This window comes from Perna viridis, chromosome 4 (genome assembly GCF_037379345.1).
Source record: "Perna viridis isolate PV_CMFRI_1.1 ecotype Kerala chromosome 4, ASM3737934v1, whole genome shotgun sequence".
In the NCBI taxonomy this organism is placed as follows: domain Eukaryota; kingdom Metazoa; phylum Mollusca; class Bivalvia; order Mytilida; family Mytilidae; genus Perna; species Perna viridis.
The window spans coordinates 15,917,498-15,941,890 of NC_142448.1; the positions used below are offsets into that span (position 1 = coordinate 15,917,498).

The 24,393-nt window shown below is 34.7% G+C and overlaps 1 protein-coding gene and 1 long non-coding RNA gene across 2 annotated transcripts in view; one reads left to right on the forward strand and one right to left on the reverse strand.

Moving 5' to 3' along the window:
- LOC148619050 (uncharacterized) overlaps nt 1-24,393 on the reverse strand; it is a 196,677-nt gene that overhangs the window by 148,313 nt on the left and 23,971 nt on the right. The gene's annotated exons all lie outside the window — the stretch shown is intronic.
- LOC148619059 (uncharacterized) lies at nt 1,980-17,235 on the forward strand. Its single transcript, XM_088578598.1, has 3 exons — nt 1,980-2,765; nt 3,374-3,423; nt 15,813-17,235. The coding sequence occupies exons 2-3, from the start codon at nt 3,387-3,389 to the stop codon at nt 16,331-16,333; spliced, it is 558 nt and encodes a 185-aa protein (XP_088434724.1). The 5' UTR covers nt 1,980-2,765; nt 3,374-3,386; the 3' UTR covers nt 16,334-17,235.

Sequence of the window (24,393 nt, forward strand, 5' to 3'; positions counted from 1 at the left end):
AAAAAAAAAGAAAAAGAAAACAAACTGGAAAGAAGTGTACTTTGCGACAGTGCATAAAACTAAAAGAAGAAAATACCACCAAAACAAAATTATTCGCACATCACATAAATTCCAAAAAAATGTATTGTGGAAATTGTCTACCCCGATTTTTAGATATCCTACCTAAGGATAAAGATCGGGAATATTCAGTTGGTACATTTTTTTTTCAATTTGTGTATACTCGGCGTCACATAAATAACATACTGTTAAAATTTGAATAAAAATATTTTCTACGACTTTATTGACACCTACCGTCGTTTAAATTGTCTTAAATGACTTGCTCATTCGTTTAGCCAAACGGCTTCTCCCTGAACAAGTCACTTTTAGCTTAAATCATGTGTAACAAATCCTTACGGGAAAATCCCATACTAATATCCGCCATGTTGGTTTCTACGGGACGATTTGTTTACAAACGAAGTTCGTAAGTTCCCGTCGAACTCCGGTGACAATCGTCTGCTTGATTAACTTCTCGGTATTGTACGTTGTTCGCGTAAAATAAATCCGAGATATCCGAAATAACGCCGAAATGCATTCTGGGTTTTTCGGTTTTTGGACAAACCATTTAAACGTAAACAACATCTAGCAACCCGATCACTGTAAACATGGCCGACTTTTTACAATGTAAATATTGGCACCTAGAATTAAAATCTGACCGGAATTTAACGATTCAATGTTTAGGGAGAAGCCGTTTGGCTAAACGAATGAGCAAGTCATTTAAGACAATTTAAACGACGGTAGGTCTCAATAAAGTCGTAGAAAATATTTTTATTCAAATTTTAACAGTATGTTATTTATGTGACGCCGAGTATAGTAGTTTGACGCAGATATCGGGATCAAAGACCTCCTGTTATAAAATATCAGGTTTATTACTTGCATGTTCTATTAGAATGTAGAAACCCAGTGAAATCCAAGGAAATCCTAGATTTAAGCGTCTGTTACATATAAATTTAAGCGCAGAACCAGATCAATAATGTTAATTCAATGACATGATTTTGATTCTTCACGCCCATTTTTATTCGTATTAATCTATCTTTATTCGAGGCAGTTCCTGATTGTTTTGCAGGCTTCGTACTAGTTTGATGCGTCGACTTTATCTACATAATATACCTTTGACGAACTGAGTTCCTCTTTAGTTAAAATTGTCTACTATAGCGACTTGCAAGCCTTTTAAGCATTTAGTTTTCATTACTGGTCGTACTTATATGGTCCTAATTAGTGAAGCTGGTTTTACGTTTTAAACCTTTTTAATGAGTTAATGTCAATTAACTTTATGTCTTCACTCATTTTTCCGTAGATAATAAACACTGTTTTTTTTATTTTGTAAACTTGGCTTAAGGAAGATTTTTTGTGTACTTTTATCTCATCCTTATTTAGTAATGTAATTTTCTTATACATTGGTTTGTTTATTTGTTTGTTTGTTGGGGTTTAACGCCCGAGCAGCAATATTTCAGCTATATTCAGACGATCAACATGAAGTGGATGATAAAATGAACATGAAATGATGATGAAATGAAAAATGGGATGGGACACAAGTATAATGGGGTCGACAAATTTTTATGCCACTGGAAATAGGGAGAGGTAGGTAGGTTCGGGCAATTTAACCTCCTGTGGCGGAGCCCTATGGTTCCTACTCCGGAAGAATACCACAGTAGGGTTTTTTTAACGTGCGAGGAACGTGGCATCTTTCCCAACACGGTGCACCACTATGGTTTGCGGTCAGGTTTTCCGTATTATAGCCTGACAACCCCACCTGGTAACACACCAGGGGTACCCCATTCTACCACCTGGGGCACAAAACCCAGTTGCTCTGTGGGCAGAGCGCCCTAGCCCCCGGCTAAGGTTCTGAGCACTGTTTAGTCACCTTTTACGACAAGCTTAGCGCTGCTGCAGGCCTATTCTTTTAACACCCGGACCTGCACGGGGTCGCATACATTGGTAAAATCAACATTAATGGGGGATATAGATTTTATATCTTTACTTTGCCATGTGTTGATTTTTTCAAGGAATAACAATATTTAATTGTCTGTACGTAATTTCTGTCGTTGAGAAAGAAACTATTTATATTTGGAATTCAACAGACTAATAATATTATATTTAAACGTGAATGAAAACAAAGAGATGAGAAGGATACCACCGTTTTACATATCACTGAACAGTCACTTTAATAAAAATGAGTATCCACTTTCCATCTTAGTACGAATTACGAATGTTCGAGTCATCATTGAATACGACAAATATAGCATATTAGTGTAGAATGCCCTGAACTCTTAGTATCATTAGAACTGGGTATTATTTATATTTATGCACATGCAATCCAACTGACCAAAAATAGGTAGTTTATAGAAAGTAGTGTATGCCAGGGAATTGTGTCCATATTGAATCAAATCATCACATCAATTATCAGCAACATTTATTTCGCATTTATCAAATTATAGCAATATCAATGATGCGAAATAAAGAAGAAGGAGATATTCAGTATTAAAGATTTATTATGTGTGAATGATTTTGTTCACTCCTACAGTAATATCAGATAATTCATTTAATATTCAACAAAGCAAAGTTAACACTCAGTAACACAGAAGAGTTGCGTGAGAGACGTTTTAACGCTGAAGACCAACAATGACAACATAATTACGGGTATCCCCCACGTGAATCAGTGGTAATGAAGGCATTTCTCATTATAAAAACAACAGGCTAATAGAGATTGGAACAAACGACAATATCAGGTAAATTCTTGTACATGTTTTATTTTCAAAAAGTCATATCATTTTTATTATTGTTCTAAATACGCTGAAAATTAGAAGTGTTTATAAATTCATAATTACATAAGATGAGTAAGGGTACCGAAAAATTTCTTTGTGACAATATTATATATTACAATTCTAGAGTCATGCTGCTGATTCGTGCATTTCTCTTCAACTTAAAGGAAATAATAGGGGGTTGAAATGTCATTCGCTGTTGATTCCATTTTTCAATTACTCAATTAATGTTTTCAGAATTATTTCTCGTTCGATCCTATTAATATCAATATTGAAACTCTGGTTTAATGGAATCATTCACATCCTGCAATGAATGATATCTTAAACTAATTTTACTTCTTCCAGTTTTGGTTTTGAATTAAATCCAAAACACTGGCTAAAATACTAAACATTTACTCTTGTTTGATATTTGACTTTGGACCCGTGTTTTACTTTGAGTCCACGTTAACTGATGTCACCATCGGACTAATTAAAAAGTAAACACTTTTATTTCTGCCTACTATTCAGCTTATTTTTTTATGATTCTCGCGATATCGTAATTCATAAATGAAGTTTTTCAATGTGTTTTGTTTCAGAGAGAAGAGTGTAATGTATCTTATTATCAGCTTATGGATTATCTATTGCAGTAAGTATCTTTTAATTGCTACTTTTGTATATTTGATCAGTCATTTACTGAAAATAGCACGTTGAGATGTTTGTCATCTTCTTTTTCCTTACAAATTTTAGAAGATCGAAAAATAAATTTTGCATTTAATTGAAACATTGTTTGTACATTGTATTTTTGGGGTTTAAAAACATATTGGTATTTAAATCTTTAGTATCAAGGATTCTACAATATAATTGCCTATCAGATACAAACTATACATAATGCCGTGTCTCTTTGTTTTTTTCCCCTTTATGGTATTTAACCAAAATGTTGGGTTTTTTTTTCAACTGATATTTTTCTGAAATTTAACTTGGTAAATAAAAAGTAGTAACGGTTATGGATATCCTCCTTTTAGAAACAATAAATCGTTTAATAACAACCAACAAATGGAACTAATGAATATTTTGAACGCTTAATGATAATGATGAAACTACACAGACTTTTTGTATGTTTGTTTGTTTGTTTGTTGGGGTTTAACGTCCGAGCAGCAATATTTCAGCTATATTCAGACGATGAACATGAAATGGATGATAAAATGAACATGAAATGAAAATAAAAATGGATGGGACACAAGGACAATAGGGTCGACAAATTTTGATTGCCACTGGAAAAAGGGGGGATGGGTAAGGTCGGGCAATTTAGCCTCCTGTGGCGGAGCGCAAAGGTTCCTACTCCTATCGAATACCACAGCAGGGTTCTTTAACGTGCGAGGAACGTGGCATCTTTCCCAACACGGTGCACCACTATGGTTTGCGGTCAGGTTTTCCGTATTATAGCCTGACAACCCCAGCATGTAACACGCCAGGGGTACCCCATTCTACCACCTGGGGCACACATCCCAGTTGCTCTGTGGGCAGAGCGCCTAGCCCCCGGCTAGGTTTCTCAGCACTATTTAGTCGCCTCATACGACAAGCTTAGCGCTGCTGTAGGCCTATTCTTTTAACACCCGGACCTGCACGGGGCGACTTTTTGTATGCGCTAGAACTCTAACAAATTGGCTTCTGGAACAGGGTTGTGTTGCTACAAGATTGAAATCATCACTACAGACGTTTCATCATGATCGTGGATCGTTATGGTGTATCCATCTGCACCATGAAAATTAATTTATTCAACGGTTCATAGTTTTCCTCGTTTGTCTACCCCGGACTTGACTTTTTATCAGCAACTCGGCGGGTGTTTCTAGAAAAGCAGAGGACGCTTACCCTACCGGTGCACCTGGTCCATGCTCCCAGTTTTTAGTGGAGTCAGAGTTGCTCATTTGCTTTTGTTACTTTGCATGTATGATTTTAATTACTTTATCTTCTTTGTTGTGTATGTCTGTTTTCCATGTCTGGTCTTTGTCCCTGGATAGCATTCTTTTGATTACCGCTATAACCTTGGTTTCCTTGATTACTCTTTGACTATTACCCCTTTAATTAGTCTTCTCCCACATAACCTACATGCCGAAGCGTGTACCTCTGAAAAGTTTTGTCTTCACCAATTAGCACAGCCGTTTTCAATCAAGTATTTACTTAGTTTACGTAAGTATTTTGGTTTAAACACCAATACGGTTTTATGGCAGTTCCTTTCATAAATAAGTATCGCACTTAGTTTTGTACAGACCATTTCGAAGCACAATTGAATAGTAAGCTATCTAATATGTTGGTTCAAAACAAAATTTTATTTACGAACTTACCACTGTTTATTTGAAAGATTAATTCATATCTGTTTTTAAAAGTGAGGATAACTTCAATATTTTTAATATGGCATTACATCGTTCATCTAACCATTTAAAACAGGATGTCTCTTAGATAAAAACAAAGTATCTGACTATCCTACACATGTAACAGCTAGGTACTGTTTTATAAACGTTCCTATAGTTAATATACATTAAATTGTATACATTATTATGTTTTGGTGTCCGAAGTAATGTTCACCTGAAATTAATAGGTGTTTGCGTCCATGAGTTGTACACATTTGCGTTGTTAAAAGAAATCGTATTTGATTCCGTCCCCTACGCGGCCTTCTCACACAGTTCTAGTTTTAGTCTAATTTCTACTTTTCCATAATTAGGTCAATAAGCTTGACAATTTAAAGCAAATATCGACTTATATTAATCTTGACCCCCTCACACATATTCTAGTTTCATTTGGGCACCTCATACAGGTATTTGCTGGTTAATTTTGGCAGACTCACACAGATAAAGTTTGATTTATGTTGATCCTTCACAAGTATATTAACTTGAGGAACTTTAGACACAGGTATTGTCTGGTAACTTTTGAAAATCACACACGGGTACATATATTTTTTTATTTATTAATTATTCATACAAATTTATCGACTTAATAACGAGATTGGGTATGGGGAATATGTCAAAGAGACAACAACCTCACCGAAATGAAAATATCAGCCCAAGGTCATCCATTGGTCTTCAATGAACGACGAGGAAACCCTTACACCACAAGGCTGGCTACATCTGGCCCCACAATATCATTATACACAGGTAACGTGGTTAATTTAAACCCTCTCACATAAATTTTGCTTTTGCTTTGTAAGTCTTACGAGTATTGATTGGCCCTCTAACACAGGTTATGACTGTTTTCGTTTAACTACTTCACACACAATTGTCTGTGGTGAATTCTGATCATTCACTCAAGTGATGACTGGTTACTTTCTACCCATTTACAAAAGTATAAACTGGTTAATCTTGACCCCTTACACATGTATTGACTGGATACACCCGACCCATTCAAACCGGTTTCGTCAGGTTATTCCTGACCTCTCACAGGTGTGTTTACTGATTACTTTTGACCAACTCTTACGAGAATTGCGCTGAAGTTTTTGCTTCATTACCTGTGAATTACTGAATTGTATCGATTTCGACAAGTAATAATAAGAACCTCTATAGGAGAACATATTTGCATAAGGTGGCTGGAAAAAAACAAAGGTTAAAAATGCCCGTGAACATATTTGGATAACCACAAGTAACTGAGAGATAAAGGGTATCCTATGAAATAGTCGAATTCCAAAAAAAATATTTTAAAGGAATGACCAAGAGTTATTTTCATATTTCCATTAGGTGATCAGAGACGGTGTTTAGGGCTAAAAGTTAAAAAAACTGGTATTTTAATTGAATTGAAAACATTTTTGAATTATTTTTTATTGTGGGTTTGTTTGTGGTCATATTTCTTTTTAATTTGAGTATTAGGAATTGTGGAGCTTTTCAGATCGTGCTTACACTTATTTCACAATACCCGTTTTTTCCATAGTGAATAAAAATTGTAATACTCTTGAAGTGACCGTTGAAGTTGAAGTTTCATATAGATATTTATCACATGTAGTTTTCAATGGCTTTCAAAGGTCTTACTTATCCACAAAGTAGATTATTAAGTAACTTTTAATGTATTTTTAGTTTAAATCAAGCTGAGCTCACTAATCCATTTGAAAATGCATTGTTTTCTTAGTTTAGAAAACAAGGTTTAAAATATTGACAACATCAAACGCAAGCAATCTGATTGATCAATAATGTATTTTGAAATTACATTTTAATCACTCGTATGATCCTTTATTCTAATATTTAACTTTTCTATCAGTAAAAAAAGTATTATCTGTCTGAAAAACTGAATACAAGAATGTTCGTCTTAAAGTTTTCTACTTTGAATCGCATCGCATTGCTCACTACAGATTTAATAACTAAACGATTTGAAATCTTTTTCCTTGTGTAAAATATTTTCATGTACCACTTTTTCATCGTTTACTACCAAAAAGTATGGTTTATAACATATTGTTTTTCAACATCTGTATCGAAAACTTCACGAATAAGTACCTAAAATGCGTACAAATTACAATTATTTTGCGAGTTGAACTAAATATATCAGTAATGTTGACCATACGTATCTTAAAACTGAGAAACAGAAATAATAATAAAAAACAAAACAAAACAAAAACAAGAATCAATGGTACCTGATACAAATATGTTAAACATAATGTAATAATCATAACAATCAATCAATCACTGTGAGGCAAAAACAATACAAAAAAAAAATAAAAATAAATAAACAATAAAAAAAAAATAAATAAATAAAAAAATAATACAAATGTGTATTTTATCCATGTTTTTACAATGTTATAATAAAACGTTAAAGTTTGTCAAAGGAACGTGGAAGGAATGGAATTAATTCAGTAAGCTAAGAACTTAAGCTACAAATTAGGTGAATTATATCAGTTAAAAATCTTTAAAAAATGAAGTAAATAATTTAAAACTGTACAATGATATGTTAAGCATCGGTCTGATAATAAAAAAATCCCATGCAGACATATTTATTTGAAGAATAAACCCGATTCATTGGACAAAATAATGTAGACAAGAGCAGTGCTCCAAGTCCCTCGCCTCGCAACAAAGGTAAAATTTCATGGAATATTGAAAAATGCAAAATTATATTTTGAGTCCGTGAGACCTTGACCTTTTACCTACTGAACTCAAAATCAATAGGTGTCTTCTTTACCCCAAAAATCTTCAACTATCCAAGTTTGGTGAAATTCTATGAAGGCGTTCAAAAGTTATCAATTTTCGTCCTCATAATTATAATTTGATAAGTCATTGTGACCTTGACCTTTGCCTCTCTGACCTACAAATTTCCTTTTTCTCATAGGGTTGCACTATACAAATATGATTTAGGTGCACTGTTTTGTACACAAAACTGGCCCAGTCCAATTTTGTAAAACTTGCAAATAAAAGGTGAAACTTGGTGGAAATATTGATTGTGGGTAGTAGAGCAATCGCACATAGATAGATGCAATACTTGTGAAGGTAAAGAGGTGCCAAATGCATGCTTTAAGGTATCCGGAAAGATTCAGGTCCTCTCCGGATTGGATTCTCTTCCCTACACCAACAGGCTGTTTTTAAAAAAATTCAAAATTTCGCACGAACTTTAAGAATTAAAATCATGAACAAATGAGCAGAAAAAGGTACACTTTTTAAAAAAAAATTTTTCACAATAGTACCATGCCAACATACTTTTTTGGCAGTTTTTAAGTGCCTGATATTTTAGACAATTTTTTTGACAATTAATTTTGGGAAGGCACCCACAATTTGTTATGAAAACTGATGTATATTTTTATTATGTCACCATGGCTACAGATTTTCAAAAAAGAAAAGAATATCTATCTTTTTTTCATGGATCTCCATAATGTAAGGTTTTGAAAAATATTTATAAAATTATGCTCTGGCATAACGTATGACTTGTGATGTGAAAACTCCATACGCAGATGCTAAAGGAATGTTGCCACAAATGAAAGGAAAGTTGGCAGATGGAATGAAATGTCATCGCGTTTTTCGTATAGTTTGGTCAATAGTTTTCCTTTACCATTGATCTCTAAGTGTAAGGGTCAAGATATGAGACTGACTGCACAGTGTCTGCAGTAGACGTTTATCTCAAGTTTTTTAGAGTAGATGCGATGTATAAAACCCCGAAACTAGGATTGATCAACTATAGCTAAACGATGTTCCTTCTTTTGGATCAGATTAGTTGTAGTCATCCTCATAAAAGTGAAGGAGCAGGTCAGCAAGTAGAGGAGCAAAATTTGTTCCCATGGGAATGCCGACCGTTTGCTATAAACGCGTCAACACAATATGCGATTTTTTTTTCAAAATATCACACTTATAAAAAAGTGTAGGTCTTTATCAATACACCATTGATTACCACTTGTCCAACCAGATGTTGCACGGTACGTCGTGTAAAAATATCCCACTCAACTATTTTGTCAATTAAAGAACAAACTTGTTTTCACGAATTGGCACTTGACTGTTATCTCCACTTGCTTTAAAGTATTTACTTGTAATTAAAGATTAGTTATCTTTCAAATATCAACATTCCCGGTTGCAGTTTTTGGTTGAAATAGAGTTATAGTGGAAACGTTTGTTTTAAATTTTAGGGTCCACTGCTTTACCCACTATATTTCCTGCTTACCGACATTTTACATAATAAATAATAATTTCTTTAAAGTAACCATGATAAATAGTATCCCTAGTTTTATCTTACAAAAGAAAAGAACATAGTGAAACGTAACAAATGCAACAGTCTATAACCTAACGACAAAACAGTAAATACTAGCAGAGATCACCAAAAGGTCTTCATCGAATGTAAACACACCTTTAAGTAAGGTATGAAAGGCCCAGACAACAAAAGAAATACAATCCACGGTAGCAGAACGATGACAAATTCTTCAAATCAAAATAAAAATTAATATAACGACAAAGAGACACATTAATGACTACCATGAATGTAATCTGTGGTGTGTGGTTAAACTAGTTTTAGCCCCGTGCAGGTCCGGGTGTTAAAAGAATAGGCCTGCAGCAGCGCTAAGCTTGTCGTATAAGGCGACTAAATAGTGCTCAGAAACCTAGCCATGGGCTAGGCGCTCGGCCCACAGAGCAACTGGGATGTGTGCCCCAGGTGGTGGAATGGGGTACCCCTGGCGTGTTACATGCCGGGGTTGTCAGGCTATAATACGGAAAACCTGACCGCAAACCATAGTGGTGCACCGTGTTGGGAACGATGCCACGTTTCTCGCACGTTATAGAACCCTGCTGTGCTATTCGATAGGAGTAGGAACCTTTGCGCTCCGCCACAGGAGGCTGAATTGCCCTACCTTACCCATCCTCGCTTTTTCTAGTGGCAATCAAGATTTGTCGACCCTATTATCCTTGTGACCCATCCTTTTTTTCATTTCATGTTCATTGTCTGAATATAGCTGAAATATTGCTGCTCGGACGTTAAACCCCAACAAACAAAACAAACATAAACTAGTTTTATAAGGCCTTAACGACCCCATTTAACGTTAAGTAAAAATAACCACAATACTAAACAAACACAACGTAGTATTTTGTTCTTACTTAGTTTTTACGTAGGGATGCAAGTAGTGGTCGAACATCTCTATTTCTGAAACATGAGGAGCAACAAATTTCCATAAAATGTGACGGAAGAAAAATCAGCTACACTACGTATCTCTTGTTCTCGGTGTTCTCAACAGATGATGTGGAAAAAAAAAGAAAAAAAAATAACAATAAGGAGATTTCCTTGTATCAAGATTAGCACTTGCCTTTAAATTCCAAGAGATCTCTCGAAGCTTTTCTTAATTATTGAACACCATATTGACGGTCGAACAACCGGCCGGGCGGTACAATAAGCCATTTTACTACATACATTTATGACATATTATAAATAAAAATTATATAATTGGATTTGAACTAGACATACCCATGTGCGAATGATTATTTAACAAAAGTGAATATGAAAATTATTCAATTCCACTTAGTTTACATAAGTATCGGCTTGTAAACCCTCTTTAAATTACAGAAAAGGCCTAAATAGAACACAAAGCAGATTCGGGTCAGAAAAATAGTTTAATTTTAACAATGAGACTATTGATTCGTAAAAAGAAATCATTCGCCCATTGGTTTCGTCGCTTCTTTTTACGAAACAACAGCATTTTGTTTCCTCTTTATTACATAACCTATATATATATATATATATGCTATTACACCGTATAAATTTAGTGTTTGGTATGACCTATGAAACTAGGTCATGGCCATAGATGATTTTGTAGTTTCATGAAAGAACTGATACAACCAATTGTAATCTTCAAACGTCTAAAAAAGTGAAAATGGAAAGAACAAATAATCACAAACGAAACAACCTTAGATGTACGATCTTAATCAACGAAATAAAGTAATAACAGTTCTTATAGAATTATAAAAAAGAGTAAAAAAAAAAAGACAAACAAGTAAGATAATTACGATTTACTTTTTACAAAAAACTTTGCCATAAATAATAGCCACATTAAGTTATATCTAGCATATACCCGTGCAGGTCCGGGTGTTAAAAGAATAGGCCTGCAGCAGCGCTAAGCTTGTCGTAAAAGGCGACTAAGTAGTGCTCAGAACCCTAGCCGTGGGCTAGGCGCTCTGCCCACAGAGCAACTGGGATGTGTGCCCCAGGTGGTGGAATGGGTTACCCCTGGCGTGCTACATGCTGGGGTTGTCAGGCTATAATACGGAAAACATGACCGGAAACCATAGTGGTGCACCCACCGTGTTGGGAAAGATGCCACGTTCCTCGCACGTTAAAGAACCCTACTGTGGTATTCTCCCGGAGTAGGAACCATAGGGCTCCGCCACAGGAGGCTAAATTGCCCGACCCTACCCATCTCTCCCTAATTCCAGTGGCAATCAAAATTTGTCGACCCCATTGTCCTTGTGTCCCATCCCTTTTCATTTCATCATCATTTCATGTTCATTTTATCATCAATTTCATGTTCATCGTCTGAATATAGCTGAAATATTGCTGCTCGGACGTTAAACCCCAACAAACAAACAAACATATATCTAGCATACATATAAAGATTACAATATAGTATTATAATAGTCGTAAACTAATCCGTATGAACAGAGCAGTTTAACACAGTAGAAGTAAAATGTACTTTGTAAAGTCATTTATGACTTTGATGTCGGAAGTATCCATCGTATAGTTTTAGCATATTTTCCAAGAGACACTTTCAGATGAAAGACACGTAGTATAGTGTCTGTATTTAACGACCTGTAACTTGTCAGGTAAAATATTTGTCGAAGAATGTAATTGCAATAGGTGGCAGAGGCTTAAATAGTTAGAAAACTACAATTTCGTGTATAAGAATATCCAAATCTTATATTCTTAAATCCAAATTCAAACTCCATACTTTGTTTACTACCGAGAAAACGTACGTCTGGTTCAAAATGTCTCATTGTTTACTATATGATACACATACAACAGTATATTTAGCTGTTTTAGCTTGATTTACGACTTTGAATTACGGTTTGAATTTAAAGACGATAATCACACGATAAAACGAAACTTCGTATCTTATATTAAAAATTATTATATTCAACCTATGAATTATTTTTTTTGGAAAAGCGAACATTCCAAATGTAAACCCAAAGATTACATGATTTGAACAGTCGGATTACTAAGATACCAAGTAGAATCCATCTTTTAAAATGACATAGCCATTCATGTTAGTTATGCTTACATCGAATTAAGTACCACAGTAGTGGTACATCACAATACAAAACTACTGTATTAAGTATTGGTTTTGACAGAATTAATTTGATATCAGTTTTCCTAAGTAATTAAATTACCCAATAAAAGGTTACAAGAATAAGTATTTGCAATGGCTTCTTTTAAAAAAGTATTCCTAAAAAGGTTCAAGGAAATTTAATTTGCATCTGACCAACAACTTGTGACAGTTGTGCCTACGATTTATAACAATTTTATTTATGTTATGTTATCTTTATCTTTAGTCTAAGGTTTTAACAACGAGATGATTTCTATAAATTAGCGTTGTATTCGTAAACTAATGACGAGCGAGAAACTATTCTAATCGAATTTAAGTGGTTATCGAAATTAGACAGTTCATATATGAACTTTTCGTGTAGATATATTTTGTGCTTTTCATAACACTTGCAGTGCACATTGCCAGAGCGTCTGGTTATAGTTGCCCATTTATTATCATTTTATTTTCTTTTTTTTTCTTTTTTTTTGTGTTTAAATATAAGCTTCTTCGGAATATTTTTTGCAGTATGTTTAAGTATACTTGACCTCTATATAATTCAATTTTTTGATTTACCTTAAAATGTTTCTAAACTGATTTCCCTTTTTTAGTTTGTCCTTAAAAATTCTACGCACAGTCACTTAGGTATAAGGCAAAAGTCTCGATAAGATCAAACGAATATTACTTGTAATAAGTTTGTTTGTTTGTTGGGATTTAACGTCCAAGCAGCAATATTTCAGCTATATTCAGACAATGAACATGAAATTGATGATAAAATGAACATGAAATGATGATGAAATGAAAAATGGGATGGGACACAAGGACAATGGGGTGGACAAATTTTGATTGCCAATGGAAATAGGGTTTGTTTCTTTGTTTGTTGTGGTTTAACGTCCGAGCAGCAATATTTCAGCTATATTCAGACAATGAACATGAAATGGATGATAAAATGAACATGAAATGAAAAAAAAAGGATGGGTCACAAGGATAATAGGGTCGAAAATTTTGACTGCCACTGGAAAAAGGGGGGATGGGTAAGGTCGGGCAATTTAGCCTCCTGAGGCGGAGCACAAAGGTTCCTACTCCTATCGAATACCACATCAGGGTTCTTTAACGTGCGAGGAACGTGGCATCTTTCCCAACACGGTGCACCACTATGGTTTGCGGTCAGGTTTTCCGTATTATAGCCTGACAACCCCGGCATGTAACACGCCAGGGGTAACCCATTCCACCACCTACGGCACACATCCTAGTTGCTCTGTGGGCAGAGCGCCCTAGCCCCTGGCTAAGGTTCTGAGCACTATTTAGTCGCCTTTTACGACAAGCTTAGCGCTGCTGAAGGCCTATTCTTTTAACACCCAGACCTGCACTGGTTACTTGTAATAAGAGAAGTGGATGATTCTTGAATATTATATATCTAGAATTTTGTATGAATTCCACCTTTCACCGCTTAGGAGGCTAAATATGCTTTCTACACTTATATTTCATTTCTCGTTCAAAAACATTACAGTAGAAACTGAAGTACCGAATATTATACATTTTGGATCAGCAGTAAGAGTAATCAAGGGAACCAATGTTATAGCGGTAATCAAAGGAATGCTATACAGACCACAAATATATATATGCTATATATATATGCTAAGACCAGACATGGAAAACAGACGTACACAACAAAAAACATAAAGTAACTAAAATCATACATACAAAGTAACAAAAGCAATGAACAACTCGGACTCCACTAAAAATTGGGAACATGGACCAGGTACACCGGTAGGGTTAGCGTCCTCTGCTTTTCTAGAAACACCCGCCGAGTTGCTGTTAAAAAGTCAAGTCCGGGGTAGACAAACGAGGAAAGGAAAACTATGACCCGTTGAATAAATCAGTTTTCATGGTGCAGGTGGATACACCATAACGATCCACGAGTTCATGATGCAGCCATAAAACTTCTGTAGTGATGACTTCAATCTAGTAGCAACATAACCCTTTCCAGAAGCCTATTTGTTAGAATTCTAGCGCGATACAAAAAGCCTGCGTAGTTTCGGCAAGCTCTGGCATAACGTATGAGTTGTGATATGAACACTCCATACGCAGGTGCTGAAGGGATGTTGTCACAGATGAAAGGGAAGTTGACAATTCCGAATAAAAAGTCATCACATTTGTCGTAAAGTTTGGTCAATAGTTTCCCTTTACCATCGATTTCAAAGTGTAGGTCAAGATATGACCAAATCATGATATAAACTGTACCAAATCAGGCGGGGGTTTCCAACTTCCCTGTTTTACCTTGATATTGCCTTTTGTTATACGGACTTTCCTTTTGACTAATCCTTTTAACTACTGCCTAGGTTTTACCATTTCGATAATTTTATTATTACCCTTCACTTAAAAAGTTTAAATATTCCTAAATGCATTTCCAATGATTGAGGCCAATGTGAGAAATCTAAATTATTAACATGCGGCTACCACTTAATGTTTGTTTTTTGTCTTGTTGTTAACAACCATGGAATATTGTTTAATTTTTCAATTTGTTATTTACAAATACTTTAATATTTATTTTGTCCCCATTAATAGCTGTATTATACCTGGGAAAATAAAAATAAGCAAATATGTTATCATCCACTAAATCATACTGGTTTAATTCAGGGAATAAGAAAAAAATTATTGACGTTTGTACTTAGCATCCTCCTATTTAAAACTAAATATAGTTCATTCAGTACAAAACTCAAATAACAATTTTACTCTTCATAGTTAATTTTAACGACTGGACATTACACAAATATTTTATGAAGAATGGTCAAGTCGAATTAATTAATCAACATTCTAAATCTGATGACTGCACGGAAAGAATACTATTATGCTGGTCACTTTCATGGACAACATTGTAATCTTAAATGACAATATGATCTCATTAGTTCATTCATTAGACAACTCTAAGAACTACACATTGCGATTGGAAGTCAACATCTAACAGAAACAATCGCATACATTCATTTGTGTAATTAGATCATGTGATCAAGCTTCATCAAAGCATATTCCTGTTTATTCCAGATGTGTTTTCTGAGGTTAATAGTACATACATTTCACTGTCGTATACAAATCAAGAAAAAAATTATTGTTCTGTTAATAAGATATATTTACGGAAATAAATCTGAAAACTTAAAGTGCTAAAAGCTAGTCATCAAGGGGATATATAAATGTTTCGGAATGTATATTGTTAATACTCTTCCAAACTGGTATGATATAAATCTTTGCCATAAAAACAAGTTGTGTACGCAAAAATACTACGCAATTTCTTTTCATTTCAGCTGCTGCTACCGAAGCATACAATGATGAACAAAGAGACTTCTTAAATGAGTTACTTAGTGGCGATGCTCTAGATTCATTCCAAGTTCCAGAGGAAAAGCGAGGTTGGGAACCATGGGATATATCATCTGTAAAAGAACCAAGATCAGAAACCAAACGTGCTTGGGAAGCCATCGGATATAGATATGGCCGACGTCGGTATAGTACTTTGGATCAATTAAAACGTGGATGGGAAGGGATCAATTGGCGGTATGGGTGGAAACCAGGTAAAAGGAATGGGTTGAATGATAAAAATAGTAATCCCAAAGAGTCATCTAATTTTTCAAACAGTTGCATGTGTTGTACTAAGCTGAAAAACTCGCTGTGTTGCCTGTCGTGTTTATTAGAAAATGAATCATTTGCAAGAGATATTGGAAAAGAAAACCAAAGTGATAGTACATTTATTGAGGTGTTGTGTGAGTGCTGCATCAACAGTGAAAACAAAGAATGCTGTCATGCTTGTGGATTGCTGAGAAATCATTAGGGAACTAACTTTGAATGTTGTGTTTTTTAATTCAGACATAATTTTACATTGTTCATGCAATTCCTGTGCAAATTGATTCTAAAGATAATGATAATTACACTACTTAATAACATCGTAATTAAATAAACACCATAAGATTTAAAACGATGGCAAATTAAAGTGAAATTTTGTTTATGTGAGAATGACCCAAATAGGCAATATCAATTGAAATAGTAGCAATTCATTTCCCGTTGTGCTTAAAGAAGTACACAAGAGCTTCTTCCCATAAGCTAAAGCATTTATAGTAGAAAGTATTAGAACTGTCAAGAGTAACGAGACGACTTACGAAGCCTTATCAATAGCCCAAAGTTAAAAGTTCTCATTAGGGTTAATGAGAAACACGTCTATGCCCTGTGCTAAATTGCCATTTTTGTTTATTATAAATGTTCAATATAAACCATTATGCAATGCGTCAATTGACACAAGCTCAGAAACGGAAATACCCAAAGTGATTTGTTTCGAAAGCAATTAAGTCATTATGTATTTTTTTTTGCAAGAATGATATTTAATACACCGTCTTCATTTAAATGAAGTCGATCACGAAAAAAACCTTAGCATCAAGGTGTAGAAGATTTAACTAAGAAGTAAACGCAGCTATGTTACTAAAGACTTATCCTGATCTTCATTTAAAAACATTTATAACAAAATGTTGCACACTAATTTGTTCTAGGAAAACATCCCAACCCAACTACTACCTCAAAAGATCATGAAAAAGCATCTTACTAAATATATGCCAATTCCCTCCAATGAATCTGTATCCAAAATGTCCATTATGCGTCCTATGAAAAAACTCAGTCTCACGGTAAACAGGAAGTAAATAAGCGAGGAGCCTTGTAAGGAGAGACAAGTCACCACGCAAAAGCAATTTACCAAATATCTAAGCAGTTCATCGAAAAAAAAACCCTGAGAAATCTGTTACAGAACATTCTAATCGCAGAAAAAGGTGTTTGTAATATAGACTCGGGATATTTTAAATAAATGTAATAAAAATTACATATACTTTTGTTTGGTACAACAAAATACCAAGTGACTATACTATTAATTCAAATCACTTAATATCTATGTTTAAAATGAGATTACAAGTTTCAGTACTCGTGAAATTTACATAGATTATAGAAGACTTTTTACAGATTTCTCAAATAATCTGGATAAATTCCCAAAAGTACGTTAAAATTAACCATAAGACACAACCTATTATCAAAATTAAGATCATTTTGGGACACTCTAAAAGATATTTCTCGAAGCTACATCAGCCGTCTCGTATAAGGTCGTCCCCAACATTTCAATGCGAAACTTTAATTCGTTATAGTATATTGTTTGGTAGCAACAAATCCAGGATTGATTGGTGATAAACCCCAATACAGCAATATTTCAGTTATGTACAGGCAATGATAATGAAATGGATGATGAATGAACAAAATGATGATGCACAAGGAAGAGGTAGGTATGGTAGGGAAATCAAGCCTCCTGCGGTGTAGCGCAAAAGTTCCTATTGAATACGACAACAGGGTTCTTTAACTTGCAAGGAACGTGGCATCATCTTTCACAACACGTTGCACCATAATGGTTTGCGGTAAGGTTCTCTGTATTGCCTGATGACCTCAGCATGCAGCAACATTTCTAATGTACAATTTTACCAATGCATGCTTGTCTTTTCATTTTCATCTGTACTTTAAATAATGAGCAGAAATAGTGAAATCTGAACTTTACGGAGACGAAATTGCACATTCTTTTAGATAAAGTTGAGAGAAGGTAATTATATGCAGCAAACACAGCACTATAGTCACAACTGCCACAAAAATTAATGAAGATAGGATGATCTTTAGACATCAATTCGAAGCTGTTTCAGAGTTAGGGCGTATCCTAATGTATCAGATGTATTTGTCCTAAGTTGTATTCTCGAAGCTCTTTTAATATAGGATATGTTACATTTATCGGCCTTACTTTGTGACTCCGAATTAATTAGTTGACTCAAGATCACCCTATCTTTGTATTTCTCTTTTTGCTCATCATTGATTGTGAAGATGAACATGAAATGTAACTTACATCGGGCAACTTCAATTTTGATCATATAATAGAACTTTGAACTTCGTGTTTCGCGATACGATAAGACTTCAAATTAAATTCTTATTTAAAAATAAAATTATTTTCCATGTTCAATTACAACATTTCATTAATACATTTGAACTCGCGCATTTGACTACATACAGGTTAGAAGATAGAATTGGTAAACAATTTTAAATTCATAAAATTACCATATAACGATTTAAAAAATCCACTTGTGATATGGTAAGTCTGTCCCTAGATAAGATGCGTCTCAGATTGCTTCTTGAAACTACTTCAGATTGTCTTATAATGCTTTAATTCCATCCTACAATTGGTCTTGGGACTAATCTTTGGACACTCTCGAGAGCACCACCCCAGACCCAAAATGCGACACCTCCTAAGTTAAATCAGCTTCGGGAACACGCTTTAGGACTTAAACTTGTCCTTAGACGGTTGATCCAAAGATAGCTTCAAGAATACCACCTATGAGAAATAACTTTTATATGACTCTTTATTTTATGCTTTTTGTTGTGTACCTGGGACATTACATTTTCTTAAAAAGCAGAAACCACTTATCCTACCGGTGCACCTGGTCCATGCTTCATGTTTTATAGTTGTTTTAACGTTTTATTACGATATATTAAACTCATATTAGTTGATAAAAACATTACTATACATATTTGTTCGAACAGATTCTCCGTTTAGTAGGCACATTACTCCTTGAAACAAATTTGAAAAAAATATAGTTGAAAAATTCTTGAGGTAATATGTATCAAATCTCGAATTTAAAGGAACGGAAATAGTAAAATTTCAAAAGTAATGAAACCGATAGCTGCTAATAACGTGATAAAAAAAACATGTCTGTACGTTTGTAGCTTTATGCGATTAAAACTTAATGGTCAGGAGATCATTTTCAATATTTTTCTAGGATCGTTCATGAGGAAAACTTCCTGGTGAAGCACTTCATTAAAAATATAAAGTGCCAATTATGACTTCTAAGTTTGTAAACAGGTTTGAGTATTAGGGGAACGGTGAAAGAGTTCCTGCACTTCATCAGACATAGTGATAGAAAGATCAATCCTTGTACATCAAAAAATAAAATAAGCCATGTAGAAGACAATTAATGGATCAAACACAAAATTTTACAATATGCATATTTAGTGTTGACAATCTGATAAAAATACATATACAAGCTATAAATGATGGAATATCATACCAAATGTACCAGTGGTGAAAATGCTTAACTGCGAAATTCTCAAAGACAAAAAACAAAAAAACAAAAACAAATGAAGAGACATTTACCATTATTTCTTTAATACTACAAGACACTGTCATATTATTGTCCAACATCATAAATCTTACGAAAGGCGTGTCCCATGAACAATAGAAAACATTACGAATATGAAGTATAATGAACTGGTACAGTTTATCCTGTCAACACGAAGAATGTGTGTAAAGTTGAGCGAACTTAAAAAACAAAAACAAACTGAACAAATTACAAGAAAAAGTAAAAAAAATAAATAAGGAGTAGCAATCTGTAAGTTCTAATCGAACTTGAACACTCCAACGCTTCTGTGACTACCTGTTCAGTGCTAAAATATGAATGATCAGCAAAAGTATAAAAAATGATGATGCAATATACATATACTCCAAGAAATATATTTAATTCTTATGCAACATTCAATGTTACTTGGAACTAAAACATATTTAATTTCATGTGCCCCGTGCAGGTCCGGGTGTTAAAGAATAGGCCTGCAGCAGTGCTAAGCTTGTCCTAAAAGGCGACTAAATAGTGCTCAGAAGCATAGCCGGGGGTGGAATGGGGTACCCCTGGCGTGTTACATGCTGGGGTTGTCAGGCTATAATACGAAAACCTGACCGCAAATCATAGTGGTGCACCGTGTTTGGAAAGATGTCACGTTCCTAGCACGTTAAAGAACCATGCTGTGGTATTCGATAGGAGTAGGAACATTTGCGCTCCGCCACAGGAGACTAAATTGCCCGACCTTACCCATCCCAACCTTTCTAGTAGCAATCAAAATTTGTCGACCCTATTGTCCTTGTGTCCCATCTTGTCGACCTTGTTATCCTTGTGTCCCATCCTTTTTGCCATTTCATCATCATTTCATGTTCATCGCCTGAATATAGCTGAAATATTGCTGCTCGGGCGTTAAACCCCAACAAACAAAAAATTTTTTCAGGGTGTCAATTCTGAAATATTTAACCTAGAGGTATTTCTAAATATGTTTTATTGTGATTTTAACAGATAAATTTGACATCAGAAAAGTTTGTTTGTTTGCAGCAATATTTCAGCTATATTCAGACGATGAACATGAAGTTGATAATAAAATGAACATGAAATGATGAAATGAAAAAGAGATGGGACACAAGTGCAACAGGGTCGACAAATCTAGATTACCACTAGAAAAAGGGAGGGATGGGTAGGGTCGGGCAATTTAGCCTCCTGTGGCGGAGCGCAAAGGTTCCTACTCCTATCGAATACCACAGCATGGTTCTTTAACGTGCGAGGAACGTGGCATCTTTCCCAACACGGCGCACCACTATGGTTTGCGGTCAGGTTTTCCGTATTATAGCCTGACAACCCCAGCATGTAACACGCCAGGGGTACCCCATTCCACCACCTGGGGCACACATCCCAGTTGCTCTGTGGGCAGAGCGCCTAGTCCCCGGCTAGGTTTCTGAGCTCTATTTAGTCGCCTTTTACGACAAGCTTAGCGCTGCTGCAGGCCTATTCTTTTAACACCCAGACCTGCACGGGGCGTTAAATAATAGGATACAATAATTATAATTGCCATACTTTAATATACCAAAGACAATTTTGTCCATTGTAAGTTAGACGTTTTTCTTTGAAATATAGACAACCACTATTCAACAATGTCTTTCCAAAAAGTCTGTACATATTTGCATTCGAAAAATTTATGTTCAGTGGTTTCTACGTTTTTACAATATGAACATTTATCGTTGTCAACATAATTAAATTTGTACCTCCATTGTTATTGGTGGAATCTTTTCGGATTCTTTTCGTAAGTCGGACAGCGTTATAAATGTAGCAAGACTTACCGGACATTACTCACTTGCAATGTGATAGGTGCCGCTGCCGGAGCAGTACATATTAATCCTTCCGGGACATCTGATGTCATTGCAGTTTTTTGTGGGAGTTCATAATTTTTAGAGTGTTGCGATGTCTTGTCCTGGTCTTTAATTTTTTTTTATGTAATTGTTCTGTATTCTGTTCGCTACATTGTGAAGATATTTCTAGATATGAAATTTAAAAGTAACAGTACTATTCCCAAACTTAATATTCAATTGAAAGGAATTCCTTCGATTTTTTTAAGAGGGAATTTTGTAAACATAATACGATCTCTATTTTGATCAACCTCCTTTTACTCCTTGAAACACGTGTACAGCATATCGAATTCTTAATATATATGATTGTTTTTTTTTTATTCCAAAGCTTCCGGTTATAATTATATGATTTCATGCATACCTACACATTCTACTCGATCTCTAATATTATTTGATGAAATTTCATATAAAGCTAACGTAATATTTTCGTTTATCGGTACACAGACGGATAGACAAGACTGTACTCCTAAGTACTCGCTTAATTTCATTTTAAAAGTGCAATTTCGTAAAGTATGACTATTAGGGCAATCTTTATTCTAAACTGAACTCTGTAAGTTGAGCATATCTACAGAGGCACATTTTAAACCACTTAAATGCCTCATTGGTCATGTTTTATGTCTCATTACAAATCAATAAATAGTGTACCTGACAATTGGATAAAATATCTGTTGTTCAGAGAATGCCTCATCTTGCAGAAATCTATTAAAACAAGAGAGTGAGATGAATGTAAAAGTCAGATTGTACCGTCCTTTCTACCAAATGGTGAACCAGTTAAGTTTCATGGAAATGCACAAAAGCTTCCAGATTTTAAGTCATATACCCCGGAAACCAAATATTTCTGAACGTGCATGTGACTACTAATCTCAAAATCAATAGGTGTCTTCCTTTCTCTTAAATGGTTTAAAAAAAGCTTTAAATAGTTATGCCTCGGAAACAATTTTCAGAAAGACGAACTGACGGTAAGCTTATTTCAATATCTATTTTTTGCACCTGTCGAGGGGCAAGAATATTGGAAAAGTGGCTAAGTTCTTCCAAGAATCTAGTTTGGTATAATTGCCTTTTAAACCGATAAGGAACGTAACATGATTGTGCATTACATCATAGTGAAAATGTGTTCAGCCTTATGATGCAAAGAAGGGCATGTGCACAAAGATTGTAGTAATAGTTACATTTAACTCGATTTTCAGCTTAGTGTTGTCTGTATCTAGTCATGCAACCTTCATGTCAGTATCCATTCTCGGTCAGGTTATCAATTTCAAGAATATTGTCTTAAACAATTACCAATCATATTTACATCTTTAAGAGTAAATATATGTTTACTTCTTGGTTCTTCTAGGGTTTATTCTATTGCCCTTTTTAAAGCTCATCCATGTTAATATGGATGACCCTGAAGTAGAGGATGCCATTCAATTTTGACCAATAGGAGTCAGAAAGGAATTTTCTGAACAACAACCTTTTCTTAGTCTCAATGTAACTTTTCTTATGAAGATTAAGCTAATACCAACAGATAAGCTATATTAGGAGCGTGCTGAGAAAGATATTAAAATTTTAGAAAAAAACATCATTTTCTTGAGGAATTAAAAAAACCAAGGCTAGTAGTGATTCCATCATCATTGATATGGGTTTGTCTATACGGTCCTAAAAAAGTTAATTCTTAGATTTAAGAAAGTCCCCTTTTGCTCTTCCAAATAAGTTACTATTGTGATAGTAAGTGATTGTCCCATTTTCAACAGATACATGTGTCGTTTAACTGGTTCTGAGGGGTCTAGAATTCCAATTGTCAAAAAAAAAAAAAAAAAAAAACCTGTAAACATGTACGACATATCATTCTCTAAAGATTCAATAATGCTAAAAAATAAGTTATTGTGCTGAAAATCTAATCTAGAATCGTAGACAGTGTACGGGTCAGCACCTGCGAAAAAATTATAAAAATCTTGTGTTTAAATAAGAAGTTTATAAGCAAACAAAATTACAAAACAAAACACACGGACGAGCAAGGTAGTCCATCGCGTAAAGACAGAGTTATTAAAGAGGCGTCAGTGAACCCATACACATTCATCATTCAATATATATGCAGTGAGATACAACCATATTTTTTTCTGATATTGACATCGTTTTTTTCAACGCTTTTTCATTCGAAGAAGCGGAATAAAAAAAATCATTAATATGGGAGCGTTCTCCGTTCAAATATTTGATATTCATGGGATACCCGTTAATTACGGGTCCAATAAAGTTCCCGTTAAAAGACAGAGAAAACAGATGAACAAGAAGACAAAAATACATACCAGTTCGTAGATCTTAATTATTGCAAAACTACAATACCTGTTGATACCAAATGATGCACTTCAATATTTTGCCTTCGTGCGACGCCATTTTTGTACGTAATAACGGCTTTTATCGGTTCCATTCAAAATAACATTGATACAAGATTTATCTGAAAACGACGGGGAAAACGTTAGAAAAAAACAAGAGCTAACAACAGCTAATCCCTGTGATGTGTTTGACGACAATGAGATTTTGGAAAATTTAGGATGACTACACTTGATATTCCATGCAGAGTAAAAGAAGGAGTCATTGATAGCGTTTGCTTTCCAAATGTCCATAAATCTTTGATGCCTATATAAGATCCATCTTCATACTCAGATGTTTATGTATGCGGTAACGGATTTCACGCACTTTGGGATTCAGAACTTTCTAAATCACTACCAACTTGCTGGTTTCTTGCTTGGAGATGAGGCTTACCAGCTAAAACAGTTACTTTTAACACCCCTAAGAGATGTAGCTGCATCAGCAGAGGTAGTAATAATCAACGCCAGCTGCCTCTTGAG